Source organism: Gymnoscopelus braueri, assembly GCF_963280865.1.
Source record: "Gymnoscopelus braueri genome assembly, chromosome: 20".
Taxonomy (NCBI): domain Eukaryota; kingdom Metazoa; phylum Chordata; class Actinopteri; order Myctophiformes; family Myctophidae; genus Gymnoscopelus; species Gymnoscopelus braueri.
In genome coordinates, this window is record NC_137622.1 from 18,130,912 (window position 1) to 18,148,266 (window position 17,355).

The 17,355-nt window shown below is 42.3% G+C and overlaps 1 protein-coding gene across 1 annotated transcript in view; it reads left to right on the forward strand.

Moving 5' to 3' along the window:
• mgat4b (alpha-1,3-mannosyl-glycoprotein 4-beta-N-acetylglucosaminyltransferase B) overlaps positions 1-17,355 on the forward strand; it is a 146,647-nt gene that overhangs the window by 83,268 nt on the left and 46,024 nt on the right. The window contains 2 exon segments of the mRNA XM_080416885.1: positions 5,671-5,717; positions 8,749-8,862. Of these exon segments, the coding sequence (XP_080273011.1) occupies positions 5,671-5,717; positions 8,749-8,862 (161 nt within the window).

The window sequence follows — 17,355 nt, forward strand, 5'->3', positions numbered from 1 at the left end:
CACTAGTTTATTCAAAGCAGTAAAACAGCAAAAAATTAATAGGGCTGTGTGTGTCCAACTATATACAGTATCTAATACAACGCTGATATTGGTTATTTTGCTATCAATGATTCCACAATTGTGTTTCATCAACACTACTGTACATCTACTGCTGGATCTACTGACTCCTCTATTTTCATAGATTGACATGTCATATCAGAGGTGTGTGTGTGTGTGTGTGTGTGTGTGTGTGTGTGTGTGTGTGTGTGTGTGTGTGTGTGTGTGTGTGTGTGTGTGTGTGTGTGTGTGTGTGTGTGTGTGTGTGTGTGTGTGTGTGTGTGTGTGTGTGTGTGTGTGTGGGGGGGTGTGTGTGTGTGTGGGGGGGTGTGTGTGTGTGTGTGTGTGTGTATGCTTATGCTTATGCTTGAGTGTGTTTGTGGCACAGCACCCTTAAAAACCACCTTCAATCCTTTTGAAATAGAGTCCAATACAATGTATTTAGAAAGTGCTTCTCAATCAGAGGTGTCACAACATACTTTGAGCAGACAGCGAGAACGATAAAGAAACCAAGCCAATAGGGTATGGCAATAACAAGCATAAAAGCCCACACAGAGCAGAGAAAAATTATCAATACAAACAAACCCAACGCACATCAAACTGAACACCTTGACCATTTGATGGTAAAACATCTCCACTGAAACCAAATTAGATGACATACTTTAGCGCTCAGGTGGTGCAGGATGGGTGGTGTTCGTGGGAGAGAAGCTAGGCAGATAGGGCAGTCTTGAGCCCTATTGCATCAGCTATTTTCAAAAAGAATCTTGAAAGCAAGCCCAAAATAAGCAACTACACTTCAGAAACGAGTCCAAACAAAAGCAACCCGCTACTATGAATATTTACAAGCGACTTTACAGGAAAACAAGCCCAAAGTCGCTTATGATAAGCAGACCTGGCAACACTGGCAGGATCTTGCAGACCAGCGCTGCCAGATCTAACGCATGCGCACAACAATGTGCGCATCGGCCGACAGTTTGTGCTGAACTAAATGCCAACTTTTGCCAACAGATTGCCAGTCTATTCTGCCCTGCAAAGCTAAAGTGCAGTAACTACTAAAGAAAAAATCACTGAAAAATGGGATTCAAAGTGATTCAACTGGTCAGCCAAATGAGATATCGGCATATAAGTGAATTACACTAATAATACATCTGTTCTTGAGGTAATTGTTTATCCCCCAAAATCACGAGGCTAATTTGACCATTGGGATTACACAAATAAGTTGGTGTGTCCAAAAACGTAGATACTGCACTTTAGCTTGGCAGGGTAGTATTGTAGTCTGAAGTAGTCTGTTTGGTGGAGAGTCACCTTTTGTCGCTGCACCGGCGATTCCTAGTAGGGGCAGCTGTGACAAGACAAGAAATGTGTGGGGAATTGCCATAATTATAATAACTATAACTATAATAAATAGATAAAAAAGCTGAAAATAATACTGCTCCTACTACTAAAAAAATTAATAATACAAAATAAAAAGGAGATGACAGACTTTAAGGCAAGTTGGCTGAAAGGTCGTACCCGTCAGTAAGGACACCAAACAGAGCTGTGTTTATTTGTACAAGCCTTCCATTGGCTTCGTCTTATCGCTTCCCTCAAGCAGCAATTTCTTTCTTTTCACTTCAAATCACAGAATACCCACTGGAAATGTAAATAGCAGACACACCTTGGTCTTTCGCTCTCTTTCATTCTCTTACTTCCCTCAATCGTCCTCTTTCAAACTTTCCCTAGCTCTGTCTTTTTCTGCCACTCTCTAGTTCTCACTATGTCTCTCTCTCTCTCTCCTCCTTCTGAATGTGTTAGAAACAGTGGGCCAAGGCTGATCTTTCTGTACATCAAAAATTAACTTCCCTTACATCAGCGTTGGTCTATCTTCATATTCTCTTGTGTTCAGTCAGCAGAACATGCTACTGTATGTTCATGTAAAATGCATTACATGGACTTTTCCACTTTCTTCCAAGTGTCCGAGTGACTGTGGAAACTTCTTTAAATAGCATTAGCTTGTCACGCTGCGTTATGAACTGAAAACAACAATGGAAGATGGAAATGTGCTTTAATATATGTATGTAACTCATCTTTAGTGGAAGCTACTGTATTATCCAAAATACTGTAGAATACTAAGAGTGCGTACAGTGACCACATTGAACTACACAGGGAATGGAACCGCGAACCCTGGCAGTTTTAATGCCTTGCTCTACCCATTAAGCTACACATTGTGCCTTGTATTATGCTTCCCCAGATTAATTGGGGGTCATTTTAAAATGCTGCCAGCTGCATTTCTGTACTTTTCTTGTTGAAGTGCAGCTATAGAGGTGGGTGGTGTGGTGGTGTATGTGTGTGTGTGTGTGTGTGTGTGGGGGAGGGGGTTCTAAGTGGCGGATTTAGTGTAGCTAATGCCAGTCCACAGAGAGCTGAATAGACTGCTGTTCTCGCCTTTCTTTCGCTCCCTCTCTCTACCTTTTCCTTTCTCTACCTCTTTTTTCCTCTCCACACACACTCACTCACTGTACCCACGCACCCACCTGCCCAACCCCCACCTTTTTTTCACTTTCTACATCTCAGACTAAGTCCTTGTTTCGTCCTTGATAAGAAGTAATGTCTACACAAATCTCCCTGCTCTCTCTTTTTCTCCCTATCTCCCGTCAGACCACAGCGTGAAAACCAGTCACGCTGCCTGTGTTTACAAGCTCAGGGTTTCAAAGAACCAATTCCAATTTCAAACCCTACAAATCCTCGGCCCAGGGAAGCAGCTCCATATTTTAGCTGAACCCTTTTTTTATCCCACCTTAATGTGTGGCACACAGTAAGCACATACCACAGCTGCAGCTGTGGCCTTGCTATATAAGTGCAATATTGTATCTCTATGTAGCTTTATGCCGCAAGAGTCTCCGCATTTGTTGCTTTGTTGCTGGGATGCAACATGCATGTTACTACGTGCTGTACAGTCCACTACATGTTTTTACTGTTTAACCCATTAAGACCTGAGATACGGTTCTACAAATGTTTTTGAAAAACATATGTTGCTATAATATCAGTGGTGCTCAAACCCTTTCATGTCAAGGACCCCCAAAATTATATGTATTTGGCCGCAGACCCCCCATCTCAAAATATTTTGTTCCTGGGACCCCCAGAAGCAATGATTGGAGTTACAAATGTTCACTTTAAAAATATATATATATAATCTATATAAAAGATTGCTTAAAAAAATCATGATTTTTCAAAAATAGCAGATCTACAAGCTCGTAGCGCGGCACTCGGTACCGCGCTATGAGCTTGTATATCTGCTATTTTTTAATTGCCAAAGAAATCTTAGAATGACACAGATGCGTTCTCCGGCCTTGGGTTAAATAAAAAATAAAATGAAACACATTACGAAAACAGACGAAAACATGAGAGGAGAGAGAAGAGAAGAATAGAATGAGAGAGAGAACACACAGAGAAGGATAGTCATGAGGAGTGTAATCGGTCTGTCATGACCGTGCTCATGTGTCCGAGGTCTGGTTCTTTTTTTTTTTTTATGAAAAAAAACACAAAACTGTTATTCATCAGAGCCGCTTCCCTGGCAGTCAGCATGGAAACGGGACAGGATATTTTCTCTATCCCCTTGTGATAAAAACCCTCTCCTCACATCCATCCATCCCTCTTTCCTCTTTGTTTTCTAGATCATTCACTTCAGCGCTTCGTCGCTGTACGTCCAAAAAATATTTTTTTTCCTTCAGGAAATGGACAAAAAAAACCTGTGTTCCAATGGATCCAATGTTGTTATTATTTAGTCACAAAGCTCTTGTTAATACTTTTAATTGGTTCAATATTATAAAACCCACTGGAAAAACGTAGCCACTTTAATTTTCACTTTCAAAATGTTTCAAAAAGTAGATCGGTTATTTTTCCTGCGAAAAAATAAATAAAGTTGAATTATGGAGATACAAGGATTGTGCCCAACAGAGACGTCTTGTTCTTGCACTCTTTTTCTCTTCATTTTTTCTCCTCTCCTCTCCTCTCCGCTCCTCTCCTCTCCTCTCCTCTCCTCTCCTCTCCTCTCCTCAGGGGAGATGTGTTGTGGTCAGTGACCCCAGGTGTTTCCTGTTAGCCGTGTTATTCTCTGTTTTTCTTCCTCTTCCCTTCATCCCTCCTTCCAATCCCTCCTTCCCCTGGTCTTTAGTGGTAACCCATGGGGAGCAGTCCAAACAGTGCTGGACTTGATGCAGTTCCTCCAGAAATGTGACGAAAACATAGCAAGTCCAAATAGTGACCAAAATGGATGACTGACCAGCTGTTTTGAGCTATCAAGTTCCACACTACGATGAAATAAACACCGCCTTTCTGGAGTAATGATGTCATGCAGCCTTTGATTCATTAGATATTAGATAACCCATATTTTATTCCATGCGTATGATATCATGTTGGACCAAATTAAACATTCTGATCCACTGAATAACAAATTGTAGAAGAGAAGTGCATGTGGAGCCTGATCTAATACAGATCAAGAGCAGTGATTCTCAACCCTTTAAATTTCAAGGACACTCAGTTTTGTCATGCATCAGGCCACAGACCCCCATTTTATCTCTGTGAACCCAATCTACACTGTAAAATCCTCAGTGTTTATTTTACTCTGATTTGGTCCCATTTGTGCACTTAAGGAGTTACAGACCCATAGGGTCCATTTGTTTCCTACAGTAACTATCAGTCATTTAGCTGGGGATCCCCTGAAACCCCCTAAAGAACCCCTGGGGGTCCCCAGACCCCACGTTGAGAACCAGTGGATTAGAGGTCTGTTGAACACCGTGCTGTACGTGTTTCCTTTCTTAAGGTTATTACATATCTGACACCAATTTCCCCTCGGCTCTCATTAAAGTTTAATTGCATCTTTAAAAAAAGCCTTCAGACTCGTGAAAACGTCCTGTTCCAGTTCTCAGTAGATTTCTAACGCCCAGTTAACTCCAACTGAGTGGGTCATAACGGGGACAAACAGATGCTGTAAATAATTTCACAAAGTTTGTGTTCGGGGACTCGATTCAGAAGTGTCATTTGCTGCCATTCGCACGCAGAGGTGCAGTAAATACTAAATAGGCTTTTAAATGCTGAATTTGATTGTTCAAACTTTATGCTTCCCATTGTTTTTGAGTGCCAAACCCCACCCTTCATGCACCCTAAGTAGGGCAAGATAAACCACAAACGATGGATCATCTTAAAGATAAAAAGCAACGGCCATGGCATAAACAGATGTGTTCTGGCACACATCTGCTTATGAATCTGCGTACATACAGTATAATGCTCTGTGTGTTCCTCACCACGAACCTGTTCTGCAGATGTATTGAAAGCCAAACCGTTGAAGTCCTCAAGAGATTTCAGCAGAGCTAAGACGTGGAATAGATTGTGCTCTTTGTGTCATCTTGGAACAGTGTGGAATGATTTCTCAATATGTGTGATAATGTGGCTTACGTAATATTCCACTTAGAATGTGGTTACTTCAACATGGAAGAGCAGTATTGTTTGTTTGTGTGTGTGTCTTCTCTATGTGTACATTGGTTGTGGAAAGAAAGAAAGAGGCAACAATTCTGTCTGTACTTTACATTGTCACATTGTACCTTATGCACTATTTCTGACCAGCTAATATTGATATTTCTCTGTGTGTATTTTCAGTCGGACCAGCAGTATGCCAACAGTGTGGCAGACAACATGAAGCGCCTGTAAGTACACCTGTATCTGACCTCTTCTGTTTCCATTCAGGCAACTTTTCACTTCCTGTTTTGTAGTTGGAGACTGTTGGAGTACTGCTTGTGTACACTGTATGTGCGTGTGTGTTTCTTTGATGTGCTTAGTGTGCCTATTTGTACTGTATGTTGAGTTTGTATGTTGAGTAATACGTGTGATGTCTGTGAAGTGTGAACATATGCATTGTTTACACTATATGTATTCTAAAGATAAAATGTTAATGTCTTAATGTCATTATTTATCACAAATGCACACACACACGCGCTCAAATAAAAAGAACCTCAGAAGAGACGGGAGGCAAAATATCCACCTAAACAGAGCACTTACAAATTCAAAGGAACCAAGAACTACCACGCATAGTTGCCAGAGGGGAGTGTTATCATGGTGCACCACTCTGCCATTGTGTCGGGGGGATTGTGGCACGTTGTTCTGGGCACCCACAAGCCAAATTCCAATACCCCAAATCTCTGCTCGCTCGCTCACTCACACTCGGTCCTCCAGCTTGACCCGGAAATAGTTTTGTCCAAATTGATAATTTGCTAAATTTAAGTTTGCGCATCGAGGTGCTTCAGTCACTATTTCAGGAATAAATGCCTTTGCACACCAACAATATTAAGATAACAATGTGGCCATCCACATTGAGGAATTGTCTATTCTTCTATTCTGTATCTGTAGCCTACTATTCTATACCTGCATATTATTCTATGCATGCATATTTTCATGGCAATGACAAGCAATACGATCTGTTGGTTGTGATCCAGCTGTGTCCAGCTGGGTGAGCGTAGTGCATTCCGATCCTGTGAGGCAAAAAGTTTTCAAAAAAGTTTTTTCACAGAATCAAACGTTTTATGGTCATGATTCACCAGGACCCTGGATGGCTTGATTCTAGGCTTAAATTTAAATGTCAATGGGAAAAATGCATTGAGTATTTTGAAGTGGAACCAGAAAATGGCCGCCACTGCTATGCCCTATAGGAGTGAAACCCATGACTACTACACTGTCTGGGAGATGGGGTAAAAAAAAAAAACAGCATTGCCGTGTCACAGACTTCAAAGGGATGTTTTAGAGCCGACGAAACTTTGTTCTGTGTGCTCATATCCTAAACTGTTAAGATAACGTGTGTGTGTGTGTGTGTGTGTGTGTGTGTGTGTGTGTGTGTGTGTGTGTGTGTGTGTGTGTGTGTGTGTGTGTGTGTGTGTGTGTGTGTGTGTGTGTGTGTGTGTGTGTGTGTGTGTGTGTGTGTGTGTGTGTGTTAAACAGTTTAAGAGTGAAAGTGTTCCATTTGATTAGACTGCAGAGATACTGAAGTGCATTTATCATTCTGAATAACAGTGATCTAAGCTACTGAAGCAACAAATTAAAGAATGGGGTGATTTTTATTTATACAATCATGCTGTTTGTTGTGCGAGAATGCATGTCAAACAGCTCATATAGGCCTATGAGAAATATAGCATCTAATATACAACATGACATGCAGGAGTAGCGAGTGAGTGAGCAGGAGTGAGGAATTGGAATGTGGCTGTCAGTCCAGCCTGCTTGATTCCTCTGGACTCACATTATAGTCCTCTCCTCCTCGCTCGGAGGCGGGACTAATGCGCGAGTGGAGGACGCGAGTGGAGTGAGCGAGTGTGGAAGTTGGGATATTGGAATTTGGCGATACAAACCCCAGTGCAACTCCTCTGCTCCGCTGAGCTCACAATGCACAGAGCACTTCTCACTTCATCAGAGAAGCAAACAACACGTACAGTATATCCGCTATAGGGGATAATTCTTACAACTGAGGATGTGCGTTTGTCCTACATACATAACAACTGACATTGCCATATTTTATTAGAAGCTGCACACAGAACAATAAGCAGAATAGGAGCTGTGTGAATTGGCTGCATAATTACCGTAGCTGAATAGCTGAAATTGCACGATGAAATATAGACTTATTTGCACTTTTATGGCATATCAAGATAATTATCCCATATTTGAAAGTGTACTCCAGTAGCCATTTCTATATTAGCAATATATTATGCACAAGCTTAGCATGTTGTCCAATAAGAATGAAAAGAGCAGTACTTTTTCAAACCGGTTTCCAGTATTCTTATTGCAACAACTATTTACAATTAGGCAATTAGCAGACACTCTTATCCAGAGAGACTTACAAGTACAAAATCAGAGTACAACAGTTGAAGTCTCAACCTTCCCACAAGCATCTGTTTAGCAATTCTAAAAACCTGGGGGGAAAAAACAAACACACAAACAAACAAACAAACAAACCATGATGATAATTCAAATACGCTGTACCTTGCGGACTGCTCTGTCCAGCATGTGTTTGTTTCAGCATTAAAACAGTTTCCCTGTGTTTTTCTGTATGCACATGTCGTCAGGGGGTTAGGTAAGTCCAGATTCATTTGGTGCGGACGCAGCAACCTAATGCAGCAGAGAGGCACCCGCGTGACTTTGAATTGTTTAGTGTACATTTGAAACTGTGTGTGTGTGTCTGTGTTTGTGTTAGGAGTCTAAGAAGCTTATTCCACTGTTGCACTCCTAAGTCACGCTGGATAACAGCATCAGCAATGATGTAAATGTAGATTTTCATCTGAACTGAAGTACCGTGCTCCTTCTCCTCTGATTTCCCCAAACTAGTCCAGCGGCCCTGGTTCATTTGGATTTAGACTCATATCTCACTACATGTAACTCTCAGCATTCAGGGACTGTCTTGCTGCCTAACACCTTGTCTGATTGGTTCTTAATCCAAGCCTACTGCTGATGGTAGTGTCTGGGGGATGAGGGTGGGGGTGGGGTACCGAAATGAAATGGATTACCAACTGTTCTCATTCTAGGCTTCATATTTCTATGTCTGTTCCTTCTGGCAGTATGAAGTAATGCTTATATTTTTTTGCCATGGCTAGAAATAAAAGACAGTGTTTGCTCTCTCTCTCTCTCTCTCTCTCTCTCTCTCTCTCTCTCTCTCTCTCTGTCTTTGTCTCTCTGTCTCTTTCTATATCTCTCCTACAGCTTCCCAGTGGAGATCCAGTCAGGTCTCTTAGAGGTCATCTCTCCGTCCGTCCATTTCTACCCAGACTTCTCCCGCCTCAAAGAGTCCTTTGGAGACCCCAAGGAAAGGGTCAGGTAGGTTTGTGTGTGTGTGTGTGTGTGTGTGTGTGTGTGTGTGTGTGTGTGTGTGTGTGTGTGTGTGTGTGTGTGTGTGTGTGTGTGTGTGTGTGTGTGTGTGTGTGTGTGTGTGTGTGTGTGTGTGTGTGTGTGTGTGTGTGTGTGTGTGTGTGTGTGTGTGTGTGTGTGTGTGTCAAATTCATCTCTGTGTGTGTGCGTGTGTGAGAGAGAAAGAGAGAGAGAAGCTGTGTGTGTGCATGTGTGTGTGCATAACTGGATAGATGAATGGATGGAATGACAGAAGGAAAGGTCAATATGTGGAAAACAAACAAGTGAGAAAGAAAAGGAAACTATGCAATCTGACAGCCTCCAGTGGTAAACAAACACCCACAACGTTTGTCAGTTTGTATAGTGTATATATATAATGTAGAGTGTGTGTGGGTGCGTGTGTGCGTGCATGAGTGTGTATTGTATTGTAAAGCCAAGCATGTTTACAGTGTGCAGAGACGACTCAGAAGTGTTCTCTAATATCACAGCTAACTCACAGTGTTGCTTCTGGAGGTTGGCTGTACCTTTGACTATAGCCTAGAGATGAGGCCTTTCTAACCAAGATGCTGAAATATCATCAGCTGCTGCAGACCATTTCGAACCTACACTACAGACTTAAGTTTTTAGATTGAACATGGATGTTCTGCTTATGAATGTGTTTGTACATGTCACACTTGCATACTTATCAGTCAAATGTGCTTGACAGCCAAACAAACAGAAAAACATCCATACAAATACACATACAGTAACACTAAAACCAAGAGATGCCAAATTTAAAGTGATCAATAAAAATGTTTTCCTTAAAAAAAAACCACACAATTAGAAAATAAAGACTTTTAAAATACACTTTAAAAACATGTCAGTACTAGAAACAATTTCCGGTGCCAAACAGCGGGTTAAATAATCGCCCATGTTCTGATTGCTGATTATTTTTATAATTGGCTGCCGAGGTCAATTCCCTAAGAGAAGGGCCATGCAGTTAGCAAGATTTTGTTCAGTATCTGCTATCATTGGTAGCCTCTCAATATGGAGAAGGCATTGTTTAGTGATTACTGTTTGGTATGTCACTGTTACCATCTTGTATGTGGTTGATATTCAGACATATTATGTAATGTAACACTGGCTATCACATTTCCTGATTGAATTATTACTGTTTATGTCCTTTTGTAACTTATGTGGACATAACTAAATTATTCAAGTCTGTCTGTCTGTCTGTCCCAGAGATACAACTTTAGAAAATGGTCGTCCGTGGATTAATGCATATTAAACTGGTTGTCCTTGAAATGAAAGAGGTTGAGAATTTCTGGCCGAGAACACACGTAACACCCGTGTTGTAAAGGTAGTGTGCAGTAGGACAATAACCTAATTTCAGCGAAGGGTTACGTTAGACTTTGGACCAGTTACAGTAGGTTCGTCTACTGGAGCCAGAGGGGTAAATAATGAGACCAAACGCATGTCACTTTTAGTTGGCCGGCTCAATTTTATATATTTTGAATGAATATGAAATATAGAGACGAAAATAAAACAATGCACAGTTGCGCACAAACATATGACAGTAAACAATAATGAGGTACTGTAGGTACCAGGATCTCAATACATTTTCCACAGTTTCTCAAGATTTTCTAATCTGAGGGGGGGGGAGTTATCTTAGGTGCACCCAACTGCTCTGACTGACTAATACATTTCAGTATCAACCCAGTTCAGTTTCCAATAGATCAATCAATTGCCCAATTATTGAATCATATCACACTCAACATTTACAATAAACCAGGATAATAACTTCAAACACATTTGCTGACAATAAACTCATACACCACCAAGTGGCTATAGAATAGTGTCAAACGTGTGTGTGTGTGTGTGTGTGTGTGTGTGTGTGTGTGTGTGTGTGTGTGTGTGTGTGTGTGTGTGTGTGTGTGTGTGTGTGTGTGTGTGTGTGTGTGTGTGTGTGTGTGTGTGTGTGTGTGTGTGTGTGTGTGTGTGTGTGTGTGTGTGTGTGTGTGTGTGCACTGTAATGCCCAGCTCCTTGCAGGGCAGAGAGTTGTGTGTTGGTGTTACTTGTCCAGTCCTGCACTGCTCCTCTCAGGGCAGAAACATTGTGGTGAATATGTGTATGTTTGTCCAGACCTGCACTGCTGGCAGGGCAGAAGATGGTGTGTTTCTGTCTGTGTGTATCACCGTCCAGTTCTGCGCTGCTCCTTGCAGGGCAGTGTGTGTGAAATGATCCTACCACACTGAAGACAAGGGCTACGGCTCTGGGTTTGTCCAAGGACAATCTAACACTGTCTGGGTTCTTCCAATCTTCAAAACAGGTAGCTCGCCATCCTTGGCCGACCAGAGCCGGGCTGAATCAAAACAGATATATCCAAACAAAAGAAAAGCTGACCTCCATAACGGTCAGAGGCATCTCTGTGTTGATGTCTAAAACAATACCATTATAAACACAATACTGCATAAGGTTTCACTTAAATAAGGTTTTGGCAATAAATACATTCAACTTTTCAAATTCACATTAACACATTCCATGCCAGAGTTTAATCTCATAATGTACTCACCAGTGCCAGCGTTTTATTGTTGTTTTTTAGTTTTTTTCATGTCGCCACAGACCTCGCTAAATAAGTTAAAAGTGCGCGTTCATTTGGTTCTAAACACACAGCGGATCCGTGAGAAACGGCGAGCGAAAACAGTTTCCAAATCCGTGCCGCCATCTTGAAGCTACAGCCGATCAACGGTAAACAGTGATCAGCGAGGAGAAAAACAACAACCAGAGAAAATCGAGTTTTAAACAGGATCCCAGACAGGAAGCGGATACGATCGAAAAAAACGGAACCCGAATAATTCCATTTCCGACCGGAAACCGGAAACGGAAATGGATCAAAAAAATTCGGAAAGTGCACCTGGGGCACTTAACATGGGAATCGGCGGTTCGCGTAGATCTACGCGACTGGCACGCTGCGGCTTTAAATAGGTTCGCGTAGATCTACGCGACTGGCATGCAATGTGTTAATATAACAATTACAATTCAATTCAACAATATTTCAAACAAAATAAAATAAAATAAATGTTCCTCTCACCGATGGTGGTGTGTGTCCCTTACACTCATTTGGCATTGGCAGCGTCCAGCAAATAACCATGTGAGACATTACAAATCAAAATGTGGAATGACAATGAGAACACATTCTCTTGACCAATTAAATTATAATACACCATAGTGCAAAAAAACTTTTTAATTTATCACAAAAGAAACCTTAAATGACTGTTTCACTACTCAACTCTTCACTGAGCAAACATCTAATATGTAACCAGCAGTGCTGGCCCTGCACTCTTAGCACAAAGTTAGCCACCTAGCAGCTAATACATCTTGCAAATGAAACCTGCATCAGCACATCAGTACTGCCAGTATATGCCCATGTATGGGCATGCCCCCTTTTGTGCCCATACTGTATATGGAGCTGTCTGATTTGTTTGCGCCCGATGCCATGACAACACATTGAGCTTAGACACACAACACACTCCATATTTGGGCGTAGCTGCATTGGGAACTCCTTTTATGGTTATGGCAGGGCCATTGAGCGTGACATCAGAGAGTCTGCCGGCTGGCCCGCCGGTCCTCCCTTAAGCCAATAATAGTATAGGATTATTTATTGTAAAGGGTGATTTAGCCCGTTTTAACCCATTTTCTGGACCTGGGTTACACATGCACAGGCTAGGCTGGTAGTAAGAGGACTGCAGCTGGCAGGGCTGTATGAAGAGAGGGCTGAACAGTTAGCACGCTCTTGCTCTGATGTGACGGCTGTTATTGGTTAGCTTTCATATTGTATCTGGAGATGACGCTGCTACATCTATCCTTGATACAGTGATGTGTTGCTGTAGGACAACGCTTGTTGTAATGGGATAATGGACAGACGGAGAGAAAAGAGCATACTATCTGACAAACTGCGTTGTTAAGGTGTGGCGGTACTGTATATTTGTGTGAGTGCCTGTGTGTGTGTGTGTGTGGAGGTTTAAGAGTGATTCTGTGGTGGGCCTACAAAGTGGCTCCTTCCTCTGTCTTTGCGTGACACAAACTTCACCAAACAACTGTGCTATTAATTTATTTATGGCATACAAATGTCCTCTTCTTTTAATTAACACCCTGTGAGGTGTTGATATACTGTGTGTGTGTGTGTGTGTGTGTGTGTGTGTGTGTGTGTGTGTGTGTGTGTGTGTGTGTGTGTGTGTGTGTGTGTGTGTGTGTGTGTGTGTGTGTGTGTGTGTGTGTGTGTGTGTGTGTGTGTGTGTGTGTGTGTGTGTGTGTGTGTGTGTGTTTCAAATTCATCTCTCTCCTGTCATTCCGTTCAAGTGTAGTAGTTGTTTTACCCCAACTGAAGGAGATCAGGTACCTTGGGGTCTTTTTCACGAGCAAGGGCAGAACAGAGCAGGAGATCAGCCGGACAATCGGAGCAGCAGAAGCGCTACTGCGTTCACTGCACTGCACTATTGTGACAGAAAGAGAGCTGAGCCAGAAGGCAAAGCTCTCTATATACCGGTCAGTCTTCGTTCCTACTCTCACCTGTGGTCATGAAATGTGGGTCATGACCGAAAGAACAAGATTGCAGATAAAAGCGGCTGAAATGTTTTTTTTCTCAGGAAGGTGGCTGGCATATATCCCTTAGGGATAGGTAAGAAGCTCAGCCATCCGTGAGCCAATTGAGGTGGTTCAGGCATCTAGTAAGGATGCCTCCTGGGCGCCTCCCCAGGGAGTTTTTCCAGGCACGCCCAGCTGGGAAGAGACGACGGGGCAGACCAAGGACCAGATGGGAGGATTATATCTCCCTGCTGGTCTGGGAATGCCTCAGGATTCCCCAGTTGCTTAATGTGACCAAGGAAAAGTACTGTAAGTCTTCTCTGCTGGAACTCGTATACTGTGACCCAACTCCCGATAAGAGGATGAAGATGGATGGATGCAGGGTTATAGATACATTTTGATAACCATGTAAGCCCTATATACTTTGTCGTATGACAAATAGTGATATAGGAGATTCGATTCTGTTATTGCTATTTTTGAATAAAAAAAAAGAAGATTAACACATCCGAAAATATGCCAAAAATAGGGATGCCATTATTAATGTGGTTAACATCATTTTTATGAAATTGATAAATTGTGATATTATTTTCAAACATAAATATTAAACATATGAGACAGCCTACATTTCCCAAAAGGAAATGCATTTATCTACTTCAGTCTGACCAGAAGCAGGGATAAAATATATCCCCACCGGCCATAAAAATGAATGACCAGAGGACAGCTACAGTAGGATATCAAAAGCAGAGGCATAGATTTCAACCCCAGCAAATGGAACACTGGGTGGATGGCTGGATGGATGGATGGATTGATTTGTGTTGATGTCGTTCTGGTTGACATTCTGGTTTGATTATTGAGTATGCAGTTCTGTGACTTGGGAAAATACTCCTCCATACTTCTGCAGACCACGGCCCACCCCCACAACCAGTCCACACTCTACATAGTGAGGAGAGAAATCTCTCATAATGTGGCCCTACTCACTTTGTTTACTGTCGTGGCCATTCATCCTTTTGTCTGTCTCTCTCCCTTTCCTTTGTTGCTATTTCTTTTCTTTTCTTTTCTCTTCTAACGTTCTTGCTTCTACCCTGTACTTAGTCTGCGTACACATTACCATACACACGCACACGCACACGCACACGCACACACTCGCCGCCACCACCACCCATATCTCAGTCAAAACCACCCGTAGAGGTCTTTGATGGCAGCAGTCAGGGAACCGAGTTAATGAGAAGAGTGGGAATAAAGAAGAGGTGGATTAACAGATGAAAGCGTGGGTGTCGGTATCATCATAGTTCAGCAACACATCACATGAAAGACAGAGATGATCAGCCACTACAAGATAGAGAGACTATCATAGAGACTCACAGAGGGAGAGAGAGCTGCACTGTAGACCGTACACCAGCAGACGCACACACACACACACGTACAGAACAGCACGTGTACAGTATGTATTCACATCGTTGCTGCTTGGCAGAAACCTTGCATTTCCATATTTCACCTTTTATGTTCTTTATTAATTAATGCCCTAGTTTATACTTTGTTATATGAAAGTGTCTTGCAAAAGTAGCAAAAAATAACCAATCTACATGCTCACATTGCATCGCTATTTTAGAAATTCTTTGAATTTTTTTTTAACAGCTTCGCCTGTAATGACATGCCCAAAATAGGGACGCCAGGTTTAAAGTGGTTAAGTCTGTCCATGGGTTTTTTATAAAGATTTAATTAATGAAAAGTGTTAACAAGAGCTTGTGACTAAATAATAACGTCATTGGATACTTTGGAACACGGGTTCTTTTTTGGTTCTTTTTTCCATTTCCTGAAAAGTATCGGTTTTGTGGATATTCAAGGGCTCCGCCTGACAGCGATGATATGTATATTATTATGCACCCATAACAGATATACACTGTATGACATACACTGTCTATCTCTGTGTCGCTGTCTCACTGGCACGCGTGAGTGTTGCGTGCCACGGGCCAGGTGTGCTGCGTGAACAGGTGCGACAGCTTTTGGGACTGTGTGTACTGTACTGTACATGTTAAGCGGAGCATATGGGATGGTTTGTTATGCAAGTGCATTATACATGCACCTATTTAAGTGTGTGAGACTGTGTGAGCGATGGAGTTGGAACAAACGGTGACTGGATATTGCGCAAGAACATTTTGCACCAATTTATGTGGACGCATTTTGATTCATGCGCACATTTTGTCATTTTGTCTGTGTGCGTGCATATGTTTGTGAGTGCTCATAGACCTGTGCGTGCGTGTGTGTGTGTGTGTGTGTGAGAGTGTGATTTATCAGCCTCAGTAATGAGAGGGAGGGTGCAGGGCAGTAACAGCTCCCCAGGCGACTCCAGGCCACTGTCAGACTGCCATGGCTAATTCATGAGGCTCCGCAATGCACTCCGCTACTTAACCAGGCAGGGAAACATACATGTAGCCTCACACACATACATACTGTACTGTATAAACACAAACGAACGCACGGTCACACACACACACAAACATGCTGGTGCATGAGCATGCATGCACACAGATTAAAATTAAATGCAGGCACTGTATGGATATGTGCAGATCACACACACACACACACACACACACACACACACACACACACACACACACACACACACACACACACACACACACACACACACACACACACACACACACACACACACACACACACACACACACACACACACACACACACACACATCTATGTTTAATGTGCTCATGCTATACAAGCAATACTGTATATTGGGGAGAAGAGGCTGAGAATAGTGTGAGATTGGAAATCAATGGATAGGCTGAAAAAGAAACAGAGAGAGAGAGAGAGAGAGAGGAAATGTGGCAGCTATATATAGTGTAATTGAAAGGAGGCTTTCTTTAATTCCGTTTTTATGAAATGAAATATGCTAGGGCTCTGTTCTTTGGCTGCAGGCGGAGGCTGCTTCCTGCTGCCCCAACTCATTAAATCCCCTCTCTGTTGCTTCTGAGGAGGACCTCCACCTGTCATCCACATAACTGAGCTTCTGAACCAGACCACATGAAAGTAGGGGAAAGATTGGCAGGAGCCCTTACAGTAGCAAAGCGTAAAAACACAACTAGAGAGCTGAGGATACAGTGGCTACAAACGGCTAATTGGCAACACTGTTTGCAGCGATGGCTGTTGAGAACATTCGTGTATATATATTTCTTTATATAGCGATGAAATGTAGAACAGACAGTAATTCCACAGCGGTATTAATGAGAATGTTCTGGACAGTACCAGCAAATCACCACATTAGTTTGACCTGTTGTGACGGGCTGACAGTTAATGTCAGCGCTCTCACCTCTTTTTGTCCTGTATTTAGTGCAGTATTTGACTCTAAATCCTTTCTTGGAATGCTCAAGGACTTTGCCAGCCACAAAATAAAGTTGCCCACCCTTCGACTTTCCTCCTCAGGGAGTTATTTTCAGCTGGTCTGCATTGTGTATGCTAACACCCCTGAGATGGCGCTAAGTTAGCTTGTACCCTGTAACCCACTTATTATTATTATTATCCCATTTAGTGAATTCACACTGCTGGGCACACAGAGGTGATAGTGCTAGCAGTGTTTGTCGGTGCACAGTAGTAAGAAGAAGTTAAACCCACAGGAAAACAACCTTGCGCAGTGTAAAGTCTCATTTATACTTGGTTGTGCATCATGTCATGCACTGAACATAGCTGATCTACAAGCTCACAACGTGTCACGCATTGTGAGCTTGTAGATCTGGTGTCTTCGAAAATGGATAGTTCCGGTCCTTAATTAAACCAGGTGGTGGTAGCTCAAAGCTGTATTAAAATGCTCTATAAACACACACCTGTGACTGTATGTATCTGTATTACTGCGGCAAAGAAGTTGTTTCAAAATGTCAGATTTT